General features: G+C 42.6%; 1 protein-coding gene and 1 non-coding gene across 5 annotated transcripts in view; both read right to left on the bottom strand.

Annotated features, from left to right (window-relative positions):
* IARS1 (isoleucyl-tRNA synthetase 1) overlaps positions 1-16,595 on the bottom strand; it is a 92,803-nt gene extending 76,208 nt beyond the window's left edge. The window contains exons 1-7 of one of the 4 annotated variants that reach the window (XM_053953664.1): positions 16,548-16,595; positions 14,789-14,879; positions 12,365-12,484; positions 11,717-11,873; positions 11,159-11,278; positions 8,365-8,447; positions 647-764 (exon numbers count right to left, since the gene is read on the bottom strand). In XM_053953664.1, coding sequence (XP_053809639.1) covers positions 647-764; positions 8,365-8,447; positions 11,159-11,278; positions 11,717-11,873; positions 12,365-12,483 — 597 coding nt within the window. In that variant the 5' untranslated portion in view covers position 12,484; positions 14,789-14,879; positions 16,548-16,595. Of the gene's footprint in view, positions 1-646; positions 765-8,364; positions 8,448-11,158; positions 11,279-11,716; positions 11,874-12,364; positions 12,485-14,782; positions 14,880-16,254; positions 16,400-16,547 lie in introns of those variants that run through there. The other 3 variants (XM_053953666.1, XM_053953663.1, XM_053953665.1) reach the window with 3 other exon arrangements.
* LOC128794405 (small nucleolar RNA SNORA84) lies at positions 14,078-14,211 on the bottom strand. Its single transcript, XR_008433084.1, has one exon. It is a non-coding gene; the product is annotated as a small nucleolar RNA SNORA84 (small nucleolar RNA).
* Positions 16,596-17,026: the final 431 nt, after the last annotated feature.

Genomic DNA, 17,026 nt, shown 5'->3' with positions numbered 1-17,026 from the left:
GAATACAAAACCTCTATCTACAAACTAATGTGGCATTTGGAAAATTGGGACACAAGTTCTGCCTTCACATACCTGAACATGAGTTTGTTCCAAGTCAGAAGTTGCACTTGCTTCATCTTGTCACTCATTTTTAAAGGAACATTTTACAAACCACAGTAAACCCTGCATTATATTGGGTAAAACATTTTCTGGTGTTTCCCAATATAAATTAATGATTCTTAGAATCATTATCATACAGCTACAGAGTCTTTGACATTCCTTATGAATCTCCTCACAGAAGATTCAAACCCTGCCAAAGACCCTCTTCTTGTCAGATGTGCACAGACAGAGACAACTGCAGCTCTCCTCTGAAAATTCAGCATGAAAATCCACCACTGCAATAAAGCCTTGACAGCACAGAGAGGGAGGAGTTTACCACAATAAAAACAACAAAAAGTGTGTACTTTGAAAAGTAGTAACCAAGAAAGAAGTCTAAGATCAGGTGATCCAAACAAATACAGCAAAATATGATCAAAATTAACCTATTTACCTAGATTTTTACTACCAATTTGGAGTGTAGCGACATGCTTAGGTACCACCAAGCAAAAAGTGCCAAAGCTTTTCAAGTTCAAACAGAAGAAAACTGAGAAATCCAGTTGCAACTTACCTTGTAGTTCTGATGGGACTCAAAGTTGGACAGGGGGGTGTTGCATGCAGTTGAAAAAGGCATGACCTTAACCCCTCTATACACCAGGCCTTTGTCATAGAGCTGCTTGAAAACCCACCTGGAAGTACACAAGGAACAAGGAATGACTTGGTGTTTCATAATTAGTAAATAAAGTGCAAAATGGGGTTTCAGCTCTAGCTGTAGTTTCTTTCTGAATGACGCCTTTTTTTAAAAAATCCACCATAAACTACAGGCAATATTTGCAAGTCAAAAGGCAGAGAGATAATTGATTGCAACTGCATTTCTGGCAGATTTTTAGCTTTAGCTGGTACTAGCAGCTTGGTATTCCATGCACTGGCTGCACAGAGATTAACCAGCAATATGGATTTGTGTTCCATCCAAGTACCTTCTCAGATTTCCTGAATACAAAGATCACCTGAAATTTGAACCATTTACAAGGCTGAAATCAGTCATAACTTAGACAAGAGCTGTAGTGACATGGCTGCTCACCTCTCACATGATCTTAAGTTTCTGCTGCAGCAACCAGTGCTACAGCAGAGACACAGATACAAATCAGAGTCACCTGCAACCCACCCCAAGTAAATCCTGATAATCTGACAGCATTTTCCACAGAAGGGCCCAGAGAACCACGAAAAATAATGAACTCAGTTTTCTGGTGCTGCAATTTAATGTTCTACTTTGAACTCGCCAAGACCACAGTCTCACACTTCTGCCTAGGAAATCATCAGTACAGCCTGGAGCATAGCTGGATCCTTATGTTTTCTTGAAATAATCAACACAGCACTTCACATTGCAAGTGACAAATTGAGTCAGTGCTCAAGGTGAATGGAAGTGGAAGAGAAACTCTTCACACAACAATTCAAGGTGTCCATGTGAGGAACAAACTCTGAATACTCCAGGGTTTCCTTAAGGATCATCAACATTTATCAGTTTCTCATGTCTCGCTGACTTGCACACTCAGTGGCACAGCCTGCAGGCTGTAAGGCAGGAGAGGGCAAGCCTTAAATAATCCTGCCAGCTTCAACTCACAAATCAGAGCTGCTGCAGAGCCTCGTCATCTTGAATTTCACAGAAAAACTGTTAAACTCTGCTGACTTTAAAAGCTCCTTTATTCAAACTGTGTTTTCAAACCATCCTGATCCCTTTTCTGGGTCCCTTTGCAGATAAATAGCTCATTGCTAAGCAACCAACCCAATCCTGGCAAGCAGCACTTCTTTCTGCAGGCTGTCATTTTGTGCTAGAGAAGCTCGACCTGTATTTCAGTCAGTGTCTTGTCTTTGATGCTTGAAATTATCATCTTCAACAAAAAACACAAGTAGACTATTGCACTGATTTTATATGTGGCCCAAAATAAGAATATCAAAAGACATGCCCTGGCTTGCTGACATGGAGTCCTGTGATGCCTTAACAGAATAATTATTATACTGCAGACTAGGCAGCTGGAGAAAATACAGAATGTCACACAGAAAAGATGTGCAGTCCACTCAGATCCATCCATGGGCCTCCAGTAAAAGTCCAAAACTCTCCTATGAGCGGTCACTAACATCAGAAAAATTATATGATCCAAAGCCTGAGATGGAAAAAGCCCCTGAGACCTTCAGCAGCATCAAGTTCTACCACAGAGGAGCCAAACCCAGGAGTCCCTCAGAGCTGTGCACTCCTACAAAGAACTTCCTTACACACAACTCCAAAGAAACCTTGTTCAAGCAAGAAATGTCACCAACAGGCAAGATGTGGCTGCCTGACCCCAACCCAAATCTGAAACATAGCAGTGAGTGACTGTTTTACAGTGGAGACTTGAAGTTTATCAACTTAGACTTGTATAAATCTAGACCAGTCTTTTATAAAAATGATCCCTGAATATAGTTTCACCAGCTTTTGGCATATAAATTTAAGCTGGCTAACTGCAAAAGTTTTTGTGAGAGTTATAGTAACTTTAAATGTATGCTTACCCCCTCAGAGCATAATCAATGCAGCCTGTGACAAATGACAGCATTCCTACTGAAGGTGTTCTATTTGCCTTTCAAAAACAGTAACTAAAACACCTATAGAAAAGGGCTCCACTTTACTTTCTATAGAACACTGCCTACTAACAGCACACAGAAACTACTCAGAGAAATACTGAATATTTAATTCAGCTGTAAATATAACTGTAAACTCAGGGAGCTGCTCAGGGAAGGTGAGCACTAGTGGAGCTGCCAAGCTCCCAATGCAGGCCAGCATCTCCCTCCTGTGGCAATCCCATCCCACTGCACTGCCTGGGCTCCAGCTGTGCACTCAGAGCAGGGATGGGCTTCAGAGCACATCCCTGCCCTGATCACCTCCCTGCCCCGAGCTCCTCACTCTTTGGAGTTTGTAACAACCTGTCCCCTCACACAGCCATTCCAGCAGAACAAACAGAATTATAGTTGAGTCAAGACTGCTGTTTGATGCCATGGCCCTCATTACCACTACAAAAGCTCTTTTGTTATCTTAAAAAGCACCTAAAATGGTTTCTTTAACTAAAAAGCTGCTGGGAGCTGCTGGTGTGTGACCAGCAGAGCTGCAGAGATATTCCCAAAGAGCTCCCTGCAGCAGTGCCCACCTGAAACACAGCGCCTGCCAAAGATGAGATGGTTCTAACAGTAAGAGTCACTTACAGGTGGAGATCATGTTTTCAGTAAAAAGTCATCACAATATTTTAGACAATAACCTCATAAAACATGGTTTAACCCTTATGTTTGAAAAATGTTGACACTTTGCAAGAAAGGGGCCCCAGGTTTTTAAGCCAAAATTGAAAATGCGGTGCCTTCTGAAAAAAATAATCTAAGGAAACCACAGAGTTCCTTTCTAATGAGAAAAAAAGCATCTACTCACAGAAGTGAGAAATCAAATCCTGTTCCTCTAATTCTGCTACATTTCTCCTCATATATAAATAAATTTAGTTGCATCCTCTTGGCTGTGGGAGCAGCACTCAGACCTTTACTGAAGAAAAATGCAGTTTGGGAAAAGGTGAAATTCTATGCATATTTCAGCTTCTTGTAAAGAAAGAATCTTGGACCCTAAAGGTGCAAGGAATGTTTAACTTTCAAAATGATAAGAGTTTGCTGTTCCTGAAGTGCCATGAGGTTCGAGCCCAGCCAATAACAAAGCCTTGCTCTCCCCAGAACTCCCAAAAAACCAGAACCTTCCTGCAGAGTTTGTTCATCCAACTCACACACACAGCAAACGGGTATAACCAAATTCCTGCAAAGGGAGCTTTTGTTTCCAAAAGATACTGAATCAGTCAATGCAGCACTGCAAACACCCTGGCATCCCACACAGCATCCCACATCTCTCACTACCCAAAAGCAAGCCACTTCTCAGACACCAGCATCCAGCTCACATCAAATTTGATCTTGGAGCTTCCCAAGTCCTTAATGCCATTCCTTTAAGGGATCAAGGGGCTCTGTTTGCAATGATCAGTATCTAAGGATTTTCTTAGGGTTTAAGAACTCCAGTCTTTCCAGAGAACTAACTCATAACTAACACTGACATATATAAAGTGCTTCCCCCCTTTTTTTTTCTCATTAAAGAAAAAACAGCAGGAACTGTGAACAGTTCTGTGGCCATTAGTTCAGCTGGATCTAGAGGTCTAGGACTTCAACATATCCATGGTACTTTAGGTAAATGGACAAAATTATTGCTGTGTGACCTCACATCAGTTCATATCAAGAGAAAAGGACAATTTTATAGCCTCTGTAGACCCACCAAACAAATCCAGGCACAAACACCACACCATGTAAGAAGGTCTGCCATTTTGAAGTTCAGCAAACACTGCATCCTAACAGCACCATGGGAAGCAGAGCTCCTGCGGAAAAGGTTTTCCTACAACTCATGGACAACACTTGAAAAACAAGAGGAAATTAAAATGAAAGCAACATGCAAAAACAGATACTTAGGGACAAAAAAAAAGTACTCAAAAACACTGGATGTGAATCAAAAAAGCATAAGTTTAAGTGGAACATGAATTCCAATAACAAGCATAACCTATCTTTAGAATAGCAGCTTGGAAAGACAGCTCCTGAAGAAAGTCACAAAAAGTATTTCTTTGTTCCAAGGCCTTGGAATTGTTGAGTACAGAAATTGTCAAATTCTATGTTAAACTACCACTGAAAGCTTTAAAGTCCTGGCATACAAAGATCATTCTGTTCCAGGTCTACCTTCCAAGCTGTAATCTTCAGAACTATGTGTTTGTTGAGAGATTCTGGATCAAGCCAGAAATGCAAAATACCTGTATAACAGAAAACTTGAATATCTAAAACTGATGTTAGACTTATCCCAAAGATCATCCCTAGGACTGCAGTGTTTTCCTCCTCCAAAATACAGGTAAGGAGATACAACAAGACTGGAATGGTGAGAAGGTAACAAGGGGACTAGAGAACTTAATGCACAAAAGAAATACAAGAATGAGGGAAAAAAATACAGGTAGCTCATAGAGAAATGGACAAACCACATTTCTTATCACCAGTATCTCTCTAGAGAATCACTAGTCATGGAGTACACAGAATGCAATAGTGATTTCTACTAGGAGAAATCTATTGGGAGAATTTTTGTTCAGAGATCTGTTGCTCTGAGATCATTCTGGTTTAGTGCTGAGTGCTGGGCCTGTCTCAGGGCAGGCTGGGTGTGAGCCCAGCTCTCCCTGGCACCTCCTCCCAGAGCTCTGCCACCAAGGGCTGTCTCTACCAGGCTCAGCCCGCAGTTGCTCATTTGGGCACTAGATGGTGACAGGAATCTGCTCAAGCCACCCTTCAGAGGAGCAGGAGGAGAGGCCAAGCCCTGGCATCACCCAGAAACAGCAGAGCATCCTCTCATCCCACCGGCTGCTTCCCAGGGAGAACTCACACCCAGCCCACACCTGTGCAACAACCCAGCACTGAGGACACTCATTTATAGTTATCCCAACTCCCAAAGGTTTCTTTCAGACCACCTCAGTAAGAAGTTTAAGCCCCCATCAGGCTCCTCTCCATTTCACTGCATGTGTCTTGTGACTGTACAAAAAAAGGCAAGAACATATTTCATGTTTGTGCCATGCCAGCTCAACATCACTCACTGCACTGTTCCAGTGAAGGGCACTTTTTAACTGAGATTGTCCTGGCTGCAGGACAAATGGTACAGAATTAGAACTTGGAAGTTCTATTGAAGTTATTCAATATGTGCAGTTGACTGAATCTTAACATGCAAAACCAGTGCAGTTTCACCTCTCACTAACACCAACTCTCAATCCTCCCCTGAAAAATTCTGCCAGGATACCACAATTCTACCAATGAATGTTTTGTTGTAAGTCAAAATTTAGCAGGCTGAAAATTTAGTTTAGTCAGTCATCATATGACATTACATCAAAATGCCAACAAGGTAGTCATTTCCACCAGACCAATTATAAAGATGAAAAAGAAATGCTCTCTAGCATTCTGAGCTTATTAATATTGTTTTGTAGAGATACTGAACAGATGTATTTGGTGTCTGAGTCCTAAATACTTCAAATCTAAATAATTTGGATCACATCAGCCACCACTGAAAACAACATTTATTACAAGTATTAGGTTATCTCACTGAACTCAACAGAAACAAGGAAGAAAACACCACATGCCACAAAGAAATTCCAGTTGAGGCCACTCCAGAGCTGCAGGAAAAGCTACAGACCAGAAAAAATACAACCTAAACAGACTGGCTTAGCTGATCATATGACTAAAGACAAACTCCTCACCATATTTTAACCACAAAACCTACAGCTGCCATGCCCACTACCATTTTCATAATAAGTTGTTGGGTTTTTGTTGTTGTTTTTGTTTGTTTGTTTGGGTTTTTTTGTTTGGTTTTTTGTTTGTTTGTTTTTTGGGGGTTTTTTTGTTTTGTTTTTTTCTGGGCCTAAATTCAGCATTGTACTCCCACAGACAGAATAACAACAAGGTAAAACCACTGGACAGGTGAATATGGTCTCCAGGGCAGTCAATGCAGAAATTAAGCTGCAATTTCTCTTTTGTACATAGCTGGACACCAAATTTTAGTGTCCATAGTTTAGTTTTACTGGACACCTAGAGGTTTTTTAAAGAATTTTAAAAGGAGCTCAGAAAAAATTGAATAAATTGTGAGAGAAGCATGCTTGAACCTACATCTCAAATTAACATTCCTGATGGACATGCAAAGTAACTTCAGTAACACCTTGTGGGTCTGATGATTGCCTGGCTAACCATCCAATTTATTGAACTTTTGGGAAATTTTGCATTACCCTGCCAAAAGCACCACTCTAAATACAGTGACAGAGCTCTCTTTAAGCATTATCTCCTTCAGCCCTGAGACAGTCCTAGGAGACTTTCCAAAAAAAACCTAATTTGTAAAAACAGAAAATGCATTTCATGACATGATTTAACAGAAACTTAACAGTATCAGGAAGCAAAAAAAGTACAAAATTAAGTATGCCTACATACTTCCTGAAATCTCACTGAGTTTTCAGATCCAATATAATTTAGAGTTTGTATCAAAGCAGGCATTAGAGGAGGTGATCTCTGTAACACAGGTCAAAGACCAGAAACTGCCTTTTAAAGAAGTGGTGGGAGAAACCAACCACCAAAAAAAAGGCTTGGGCTGCTGAGAGAGACCCTGCAACTAGCTCAAGGCAGGTTTGGTTTTTAATCCAGTTAAACAGGATTTGAGGCGCCACTAAGTATTTTTGTAATTTACAAAATGAAGGTTTCTTGTCAGTTTTGGCTTTATAATTATGCAGGGTTTCTTCAGCTGAGTGAGTTAAACATCTGCTGCCTTCCCACCATCTTTCCAATGCTCACTGAAATCTCACTGGCACTTCAGCCCTCTGCAGTGGCTTCAGGGACATCTAAAAGGTCTGTCAATCCAGTGTCACAACTTCATGAAACTAACTACACAATTAAAGCTGATTAGTAATGCTAGTATTACCAAATATTCAGTAATACTTTATTATGCACATAATTTGCTTTTTAATGGCTTTTTGTCAGCATATACCCTACTAAGCCTCTGCCTGAAATTCACCTTATCATTCTATCACCCAAAGGATTCACAGCTGCCATTGCTTCACTGTGTTAAACCAACCTGATCATCCTTAACCTGTAAGGTTGTCTTGTCTTTTGAAATTCCAACAGGCACCCTGAATACATTGCCAAAACACCCAAACTTTATTAAGCTCTGCACCAGGAGTCCAAGACAGTTGTCAAACTGTGCTGCCAAGAAAAAGATAACAGCAAATTCACAGCCTCCAAAATCAGGCTTGAAGAAGAGGTTTGGAGCTAAACTGAGCTTGGACAGTTTGCCCATTTGCAGCTGACAGTGTGAAGAACATCAAGAATGCAGAGCTAGAATGTAATTTCCTAAACCAACCAAGAACCATATTAATAGATCTTCAGAACTGCTTTTCAACTGGCACAGAGCAGTAAGATTTCAGGGCTTACTAAAGGCAGTGTTATTTTATTTTATTGCACTTGATTTTGCAAAGTCCTGATATCCTGGAGAAGGAAAAAATGGGACAGTTCATTCTGTCACTTGGACATCAAGAGATTTCACATCAATTTAATTACTCTGCCTGATGTTTTATCTGCATTTGGCATTTTCTGAACAGTTCTAGGGCTACATGGACCAACACATGTTTGCAATGAGTGAAGCCTTTCTCACATTTCAAATCCCTACAGCAATGTGTGTTCACTTACCACACAGACTCCATGAACTCGGGGTAAAGAGTTTTATAGTCATTTTCAAAGTCAATCCAGCGTCCTAATCTGGTAACACTGAACTGTTAAGACACAAAAACAGAGATTGAAAGGCATCTTAACAATGCATTGGCACAATACATTACCAGTATTTATTCTGTAAAATAAAAATCAGCTGGGTTTTAAGTGCACTGTTTGTCCCATCTCAATGAAATACATCTATAAAATATTTTAGCCTGATAATAATTCCAAACAGTGTATTCATACAGGCAGAAATAAGGAAGGAATGAAACCATGAGCATGGTTATTTAGAACCAAAGTCACACAACAGGCAAATGTGTTCAACACAGCAAAAACGGTAGATCACATGGATCATTCATCAGATAGAAATGGTGGATCACTCAAGGTTCAGCCAAGGTTCAAATGCCTGAAAATTGCTTTTCATTACAGTGGTCTCACTTCTATTTTTAAGACTACTTGTTGCAGAGACAGTGAAAACCCAGAAGTCTATCAGCTTTCAGTTCCATGAAAACATGATGTAACTTGAAGACAAAGCAATGCTGAAAGAAATTGATACATGACAAGTTATCAAACTATTCCAGGGCCAGCTGCCTTCTCTGACTTCCCAGAGCCATGAGAGGGCTGCCAAAGCCACAGGAGTGACAGGTGCCAGCCCCTGTCTCAGGACAGGTCATGGTCACATCCAGACACTAACGAGGAATGAGCCAGCTGTGGGATTCACTAGGACAAGTGGGATTGCACAGCCATCCAAGCCCCCCAGCTCTGCAGACAGCCAAGCCAGGGACACCTGTCCTGACAGTGTCACCCACAGCCCACACTGAATGTCAAACCAGCCAAGTGAACACAAAACACATGCATTCCCTCAGCTCTACATTTTCACACAACACCTGAGCTCCTGACATGGATCAGTTTCCATCCTGACCTTTAAGCCACTCTGACACACCACTAGTAAGATCCATAGCCTAGGACTGATTAGCACAAGGATTCACAAAGTTGGAGCATTATGTTTGGTCTCAGCATTGTAAGATCTCACACAGCCAAGGAACCTTTTCTATTTTTTCATAAGGCTCAAATATTTGCTAACCACTCCAGGCAGAAAAGAAACACTATCTAACAGAAACGTTGGTAATTCCTCTCCCGGCACTATTCCGAAGTATTTGAATTTATTAGAAGTCAAAAGATATTTAAACAAATTTCATTATTTTTATTTATCATCTAAAATACACACATACATGCACAAGTTTATGAACAAAACAAAATACAAAATCCATTCACCACCCAAATTATCAAGTGCTTAGACTAACCAGCACTGCAAAAACACCAGTTGCTGAAGCACAGCAAGTTAAAAGGTATGGAAAATGAACCACAAATGTTCCAGGTTTGGCTGGGATAGAGTTAATTTTCTTCTTCACAGCCGGTACAGTGCTGTGTTCTGGATTTAGGATGGGAATAATGTTGTTACCCCACTGGTGGCTTAGGTGCTGCTGAGTTGTGCTTGCCCTAAGCAAGGAGCTCTCAGTTTCCCAGGCTGTGCCAGCCAGGAGCTGCACAAGGAGCTGGCTGGGAGAAGAGCCAGGACAGCTGATCCCAACTGGCCAAAGGGACATTCCATAGCACAGGACCGTGCCCAGCAGAGAACTGGGGGGTCTTGGCCAGGAGCTGTGAATCACTGGGCTAGATATCACTCAGCAGCCAGACTGGGCATCACTTGGTTTTCCTGGCTTTTATTCCTCCCTCTCTCCTCTTTTACTATTATTATCACTAGCATCATTAGATTTTATTTTGTTTCAATTAAACTCTTCTTATCTCCACTCATTGGTACTTGGCTGCCAGCTGGGGTTAAACCACCACAACAAACCAGAACGTATCTTGCTATTTTTATTTCTAAAAGCAACAAAGAATTATCAATGATGGGTTTGAAATACGACATTTCAGAGTGTAATTTGAAAAAAAACAAACTGTCTGCTTTTCATCCAGCCACTCACTTCAGAATGCTCCCAAGGGCAAGAGGCAAGTGATGCTCAAGTAAGAAACTCCTGTTTCCATGAAAAGAAACACAGCAGGACTAGAAACATGCAGAGGAGTGTGACGCAGGAGGAAAAAATTAAAATAATTAGGACTGTTCTGCCTAGGAAAAAAAAAATATGGTTAAGATAAAGCTTTATTGGAAATAATTTTAGAGAACTACCATTCTTCAAACTTGCAGACACCAACACTCTCCCTGTATTCCTGGGATGCAAAGCTGACACCAATATTCTCTGGGAAGACTGAGGGTTTACCCACACCTCTTGTGACAAAACCAGATGTGAGAATTTCTGTTCTTCCAAAAATACAAGCTGCTGCCCTGCACTCTGGCAATGAAAAGACTGTGGGGAAGGAGGAGCAAAAAAGCAGTGAGGTTAATGTTAATTTTCTTCAGTGGCTGCATTAGAAAACCAAAGTCAGATCTTTCAATTTTTTAGACAAGAGAAGACACAAAGAAAGAGACAACGTTCAACATATCTATTATTTGTTCAGTGCATCTCATTAGACACTTTGAGGTCCAGGTAACCTGCAAGTAACCTTCTCTTGCCAGCACAGCAGTGTCTGTTCCGAGCCACAAAGTTGCTCTTTTTGTTCCCCTTTCAGGATCACATGGGGGAAACACACGAGCTTAAAGCCAAGAGATTTATGCACATAATCAGACAAAAGGATCAAGTTCCCCCACCTGAAACAGTTCTGCAAAAACACATTTAGAAATGCTCAGCAGAACGCGGACTGAGCCTCCACTCACCTCCCACTCCTTGGCATATCTCATGACAATCCCTCTGCACTCTTTGTTGTAAGCTGCAATCCCCATCTTTGCCACATCCTCTGGCCCTTTAATGCCTAAAGTCTTGTCAATCTCATATTCCTGGGAGCATGGAAAACAACAAAACAAAACATCCTCTTATCAAAAGCTTTCAGGATTTCCCTGGATGCTTTATGTGTCCTATAGATTCTAATGAGGCTCGGGGGCCTCCTTTAACCTTTTGAGATTTTGTGAGAGCTGCACCTGAACTAGGCAGGGATTTCAAAGGCTCACCCTGGTGTGACTGTTTCTTTAGAAAAATAAACAAAACACCAGTTTCTGAAATATGACCCAAATAAATACAGGTTCATAGCAATGACCAGTAGGAAGCTCCTGAACTCACCACACACAAAAGCCAGAGAAACACTGGACAAGGAACTTCCATTTCTCTCTTAGCAACAATGTCGGGTATAAAAGCAACAGAAATATGAGTGATAAGCAGGGAACAACAGGGAAAGAGGAACCAGCAGAAGTATCTGCAGGTAAATTCATGACACATACCACAGGTAAGCCATGGCAATCCCAGCCAAACCTTCTGTCAACATGAAAACCACTCTGATGAGCAAACCTGGTCACAATGTCTTTGATGGTTCCTGCAAGAATATGGCCATAGTGGGGGAGCCCCGTGGCAAATGGGGGGCCGTCATAGAAGTTAAACCTGCAACACAAAACATTCCTCATTAAAGCAGAAACTGAGCAGCAGGCAGGGTGACTCCATGCTCATACTACTTGTGTTTCACTTGGAAAATATCCATTCCTTCCTCTTCCACGATCAGTCAGCACAGGTGCCACACTGGCAGTGGGACTGAAAGGACATTCCAGCCTGTTCAGTTCCTACCACTGCCAGTCCTACCAGGATTCCCATGGCACACCCCAGCACACTGCTCCACCGTGGGAAGAGCTCTTTGCTTACCTCCCCATTGCTCTTACAAACCCACCAGGCAGGAAATTACAGGTTTATTACAACTGTTTGAACACCGCTGATTCTTCACCAAGTGAAATATAAAGGGACAGCAGCATGAGCCAGGCCTGCTGCTGGCAAAGGGAGGGTGCTGCTGTTTACAGAACAAGGGAAAACAAAGAGTAAATACAGCCAAGCCAACCCTGCACTGCCACACACAGTTGCTACAGCTTTTAAAGGATTCTTACCTAGGTCTGTTCTTTGATTGCTTCAGGCATTCCTTGAAACAATTAAGATTTTTCCAGAGCGTCAATATCTTCTCTTCCTCATTTGGAAAATTTATGTTTTCTGGAACTTGCTGAACCATTCTTTCCCAACAGGATCAAGAAGAGAAAAATACATACTGAATAGAAGTGAGAAAAAATAACTCCACATATACAACTTATATCTTTCAAATCCATGCCACCAATCCAAAGAGCCTGATTCACTGCAAGCATGGAAGCAAGCACACCATTCTAAAAAAAGCCTAATTTTGACTGACTCACACCAAAGTTCTGTAACAGGAAAAGGATTCTCCATTCATTCAACTACGATTGTTCCCTTTTTTATTTCTGTTTCCCAGAGAAAACAGTCAAAGGGTAAATTATGTTTTGGTTACAGGCTTGGAGATTTTTCTTCAGGAAAAGCTTCTGAGTTCAAACTGACCCTTCAGCACCAGTTTGTATCAGAGAATTTCACTTTAAACTACTGAAGAAGGGGCTCCTTTTCACTGTACATTTATTCACACTGTTTAGATGTTTCAAAGAGCATTTTCCATCAGGCTGTGCCAGCAATCTCAGATGCCCCTAAAAGCAGCCAGACTGCAGAGAGCACAGCTGAAAAACACTGCAAAGATAAACATGAGTTTTTTAAGTACATTAAAACTGAGGCCCAACACGCCACTTCCATGCTGTAAAATCAACACAGGGAAGAGGAATTCTCAACATAATAAGGAATACACAGCAATTGCCTGGTCCCAGACCTACTGTGAGATAGAAAAGGGTCAGTTTTCAATAAAATGCCACTGCAAGAATTAAACAAAGCTCTGGGGAATAAGAGTGTTCTGAGACAGCAGCTCCCTAACAGGAGAAAATTGGTTATGAAGGTTGTAACAGATGATGCTAGAGAATAAAAGGGTTCTTCCACCTCTCACTTTAGCTGCTGCTCCTGAGCACACTTACACCAGAAGTAGCTACTACAGCCTTGAGCTTCACTCGGCATTAGAGAATTGCAAGTAATGGCACAAGGCCTGAGTCTTGGGATTTACTCAGGTTTGTAAATACTAACCATAAAGCAGCAACAAAGGCAAATGCACAAAGAATTCTTTCAGTTACAGCTGAAGCTCCAAAACATTTGCTTAAATGGAACCCAGAACACCACAAAAATTGCCAGCTCAAGGCTTGAACCCCTATGAAAAAATGTTCTACAGACCAACTCCACCACTTTTGTATTCATGACAAATCATTCTCTCCACCAATAAACCCAAATTATCCTTTATCATATTATTATAATTGAGAATCCCACAACCTGGTGCACAGGCATCACAGCATTTGGAGGGGTGGCAAGGCTGACAAGGAACACATGGACATGGCCTGGATATATTTTAAGAGGTAATAACCAGCCTGAGCACAGTGAGTTACTCTACACACAACCTGTAGGAGAGTTTTCACCATTCTGCCTTGAAGCACTGCCTAGGCTGTGTCCTTTCTCAAGGATTTGATCACAGAGACAATGGAAATGATAAAAGAATTCAGCCTTAAAGCTTTTATCTCCCACAAGCCAGCTGACCTGAGGCTTAAGGATGTGCATGTTCTACTCAGCTCCAGCTCAGCCCTCCCAAATTAGTGATAACTGCAAAGGGTTTGCAGACTGGCCAGCTGTCAGGTGTGTGTCTGCAGAAAGCAGAGGCAGGCTGGGGTTTGGGGTGTGCCTGTGACAGGGCTGAGGAGGCTGCTCACGGGTCACAGCCTCCCTGCGTAAGTCACAGGGTCACTGTGGGCCCATCCTCCCAACTGAAGCACTGCACGGGCACAGCAGCGTCCAGCAACCACAGGGCACAAACCCACCCACACACAGCAACAGCACCAGCTTCCTGCAGCAGGAGCAGGGGCAATTAGATACTTTGGAATTGGGAATAAATATCCTCTTGGGAATTAACATGCAACCATCACTAGCGGTTATTTTTTCCAAGTTACAAACCAGAATTTTGTGGAAATCTAGAATTTTGAACAGAATTTTAAACAGACTGACTTAAAAGGCAAAAGCACATTGAAAATCTTGCCATGGTTCAACCTCAGAGAAAAAAAGCCAAGATCTAACAATCATTTTATAGACAGAGGTATGAATATCTCTACAGCACAGAAGAAAAGCTTGTTATAAGCAATCTAGATATTTTAAATCACAAAATAATCAAGGACAACTTCATTACTTCAACACAGACTGAGCAAAAACATCACAAACCATATTACAGAAATGATACAAACATGTCTAATGAAACCCCACTTTCAGACAACACTTCACATTTACAGAGATCAGTAAACACATGAAGGGTTCTCTGTTCATTTTCTGCTGACAAGAAGTGTTAGAGTTTAAGACAATGCACCATTAAGCAAGTTCTTATTAAGTACACTTACTTTTCTAGAGGGCAACAACATTCACTAGCGAAGGTGTCAAAAGTCTGGAGATGGTACTACAGCAGTCTGAGACTTAAGCTGGGCTTCTTATCTACAAGAAAAAAAAAGCATGCATTAAAACCATAAAAGCAAGTTCTCGTGTGCTTTTTAAAACATTATTTTTTAAAAATCAATAAAAATTCAAATAAAATACCACTATGAATGAAGTGAACCCACATTTGAGAACTAGTGTTCTACTTTCCATATATCAGGTATATGATTAAAACAAAGTGGATTTCATGATATTAATGATTTTGTCGACTGAGAAATGGTAAGTATAAAAACACAGGATGAACTAAAGGTGGACAAAAGGTTTCTGATTTCCAGGGGTTTATGATCAGTCTCTTCCTCTTGTTCCAGTCACCTTCTCCCACAAACTATTCTGTAAAAGAGACCAAAATTCCTTCCAAAGACAAGGAGCTTCCTTTCTCCTCCCACAGCTGCCTTCTCCAAAGTTAAACACTGCTCTATTTTCCATGCACACCTGGCACCCCATTTCTGCCTTTTTAGGTACTGTTCTGGGGTAACATCAGTTTAAACTGATCACCTGCTAGTCACAATTCTCCATTTCTAGAAGGGGTGGAAACCACCAGGTTTAAAGCAAAAGCAAGGATGGATGGGAACAGAATGCTGAACTACAGAACAAACGTTGCTTCTGAAAATCTTGTGCTAGTGTCTTATACGAGGAATAAAACTGCAACACTAGCCCAGCTGTTCCCCTGCGAGGTTTTCCTTTAATACTGAAAGGCCAATTAAAACACTGCTAAAGCAATAAGCACACTCATTAATTAATGCTCTCTTTAGATACAAAAACTTCATGCTATCAAGAGCCCAGTTTTACACTGTATCTTGTGATGGCTTAAGAAATTCTTGTCGTCATCATGCTACCTTGATTAAAAATGTAACATGCCATTGTGAAAAAAGAAATCTAGATTATATTGAAATAACTTTGAACTACGTCTTTTTAATAAAAACTCAGAAACCAGTGTCAGCTGAGTTACTGAGCACTGCTTTTATGTGACAACTGAATTCTATTACCTGACAGCTGCTTTCTAAGCATGTCACCACCAAGCCGAATTAAAAGTTCTCAAAAGGCTCCCGGGATGTGGAAGCCAATGTCTGCTGGAGATATCAAAGTCACCGCAGCTGCGGCAATAACAAGGGTGCATTCATCAACCCCCCCTATTAAAAGGATGCTGAAGGGAATGCTTAAGACATACTACACATTGTAAGGGGCCTTATGTTCTTTGTACAAATAACTAACGAAACCAAGACTTGCTAAGTATTAAGCCCTGCAATAAAAGCATCTGGCTAACTTGTAATGAGTACACCCCACAAGTAATCCCTAAACTGCCGAAAACGCAAAGGATCTGTACAGCACCCAGGCAGTAAAACACACACACACACGAACGCGACGCTGTACACACAGAAATCGAGCTAACAAGGCCAAACGCCGCAGGGGAGCTGCCAGCCCGGCCGGAGCCCGCTCCCGCGGAGCCAGCACAGGCACTGCCGGGCCACGAGCCGCCGCTCTCCCGGGACACCCTAAAGGTGCCGCCCAGCACCGGCTCCCCCGCCAAGCGCCCCGGCACGCCGCCGGAGCCGACCCGCCCTCGCGTCTCGGAGCCAGCCGCCGCCTGCATGAGCCAAGCCCGGCTGGCCGGGCCGTGAGGCGCCGAGGGGCCGGGCCGGGCCGGTCCGGCCGGGGCCCCCCCCTCACCTCCGTCCCGCCATGATGCAATCGCGCCCGGCGCAGCATGACCGGAAGCGCCGCCGGTACCACGGCCAATCAGCGCGCGGCTCTCTGCGGCGGCACAGAGGAGCTTTGTAAGGCGGCCGCCCATTGGGCAGGAGCTCTCCCGGGGCGGTGCCTCACGGCGGCGCGAGGCAGCTTGGGAAAATTTTCCCGCGTGCCCGCCCCGCGGCCCCTGATTGGGAGGGCGGGGCCTGGGAAGGGCCCGGGAGGGGCCGGGGCGGGGCCGGCAGTTCCCCTCACGGGCACGGGGGTGAAAGGAGCCCAAACCCGGGCAGGAGCTGTGCTGGGTGTCCTGGAGAACCCCCTCCGGCTCCAACCCCGCGAGACCAGGACACTGGGCTTCTCCCAGTAACTGGAGACCAAGGGCCTCTACCGAGCTCCTGTCGGGAGCTCGACCTTACCTCCGTTAAAGGGATACTCTTCAGTATCTCAAGATACCAATT

Source organism: Vidua chalybeata, chromosome 12 (genome assembly GCF_026979565.1).
Source record: "Vidua chalybeata isolate OUT-0048 chromosome 12, bVidCha1 merged haplotype, whole genome shotgun sequence".
Lineage (NCBI taxonomy): Eukaryota > Metazoa > Chordata > Aves > Passeriformes > Viduidae > Vidua > Vidua chalybeata.
This window is presented reverse-complemented; position numbering and strand designations above follow the sequence as displayed.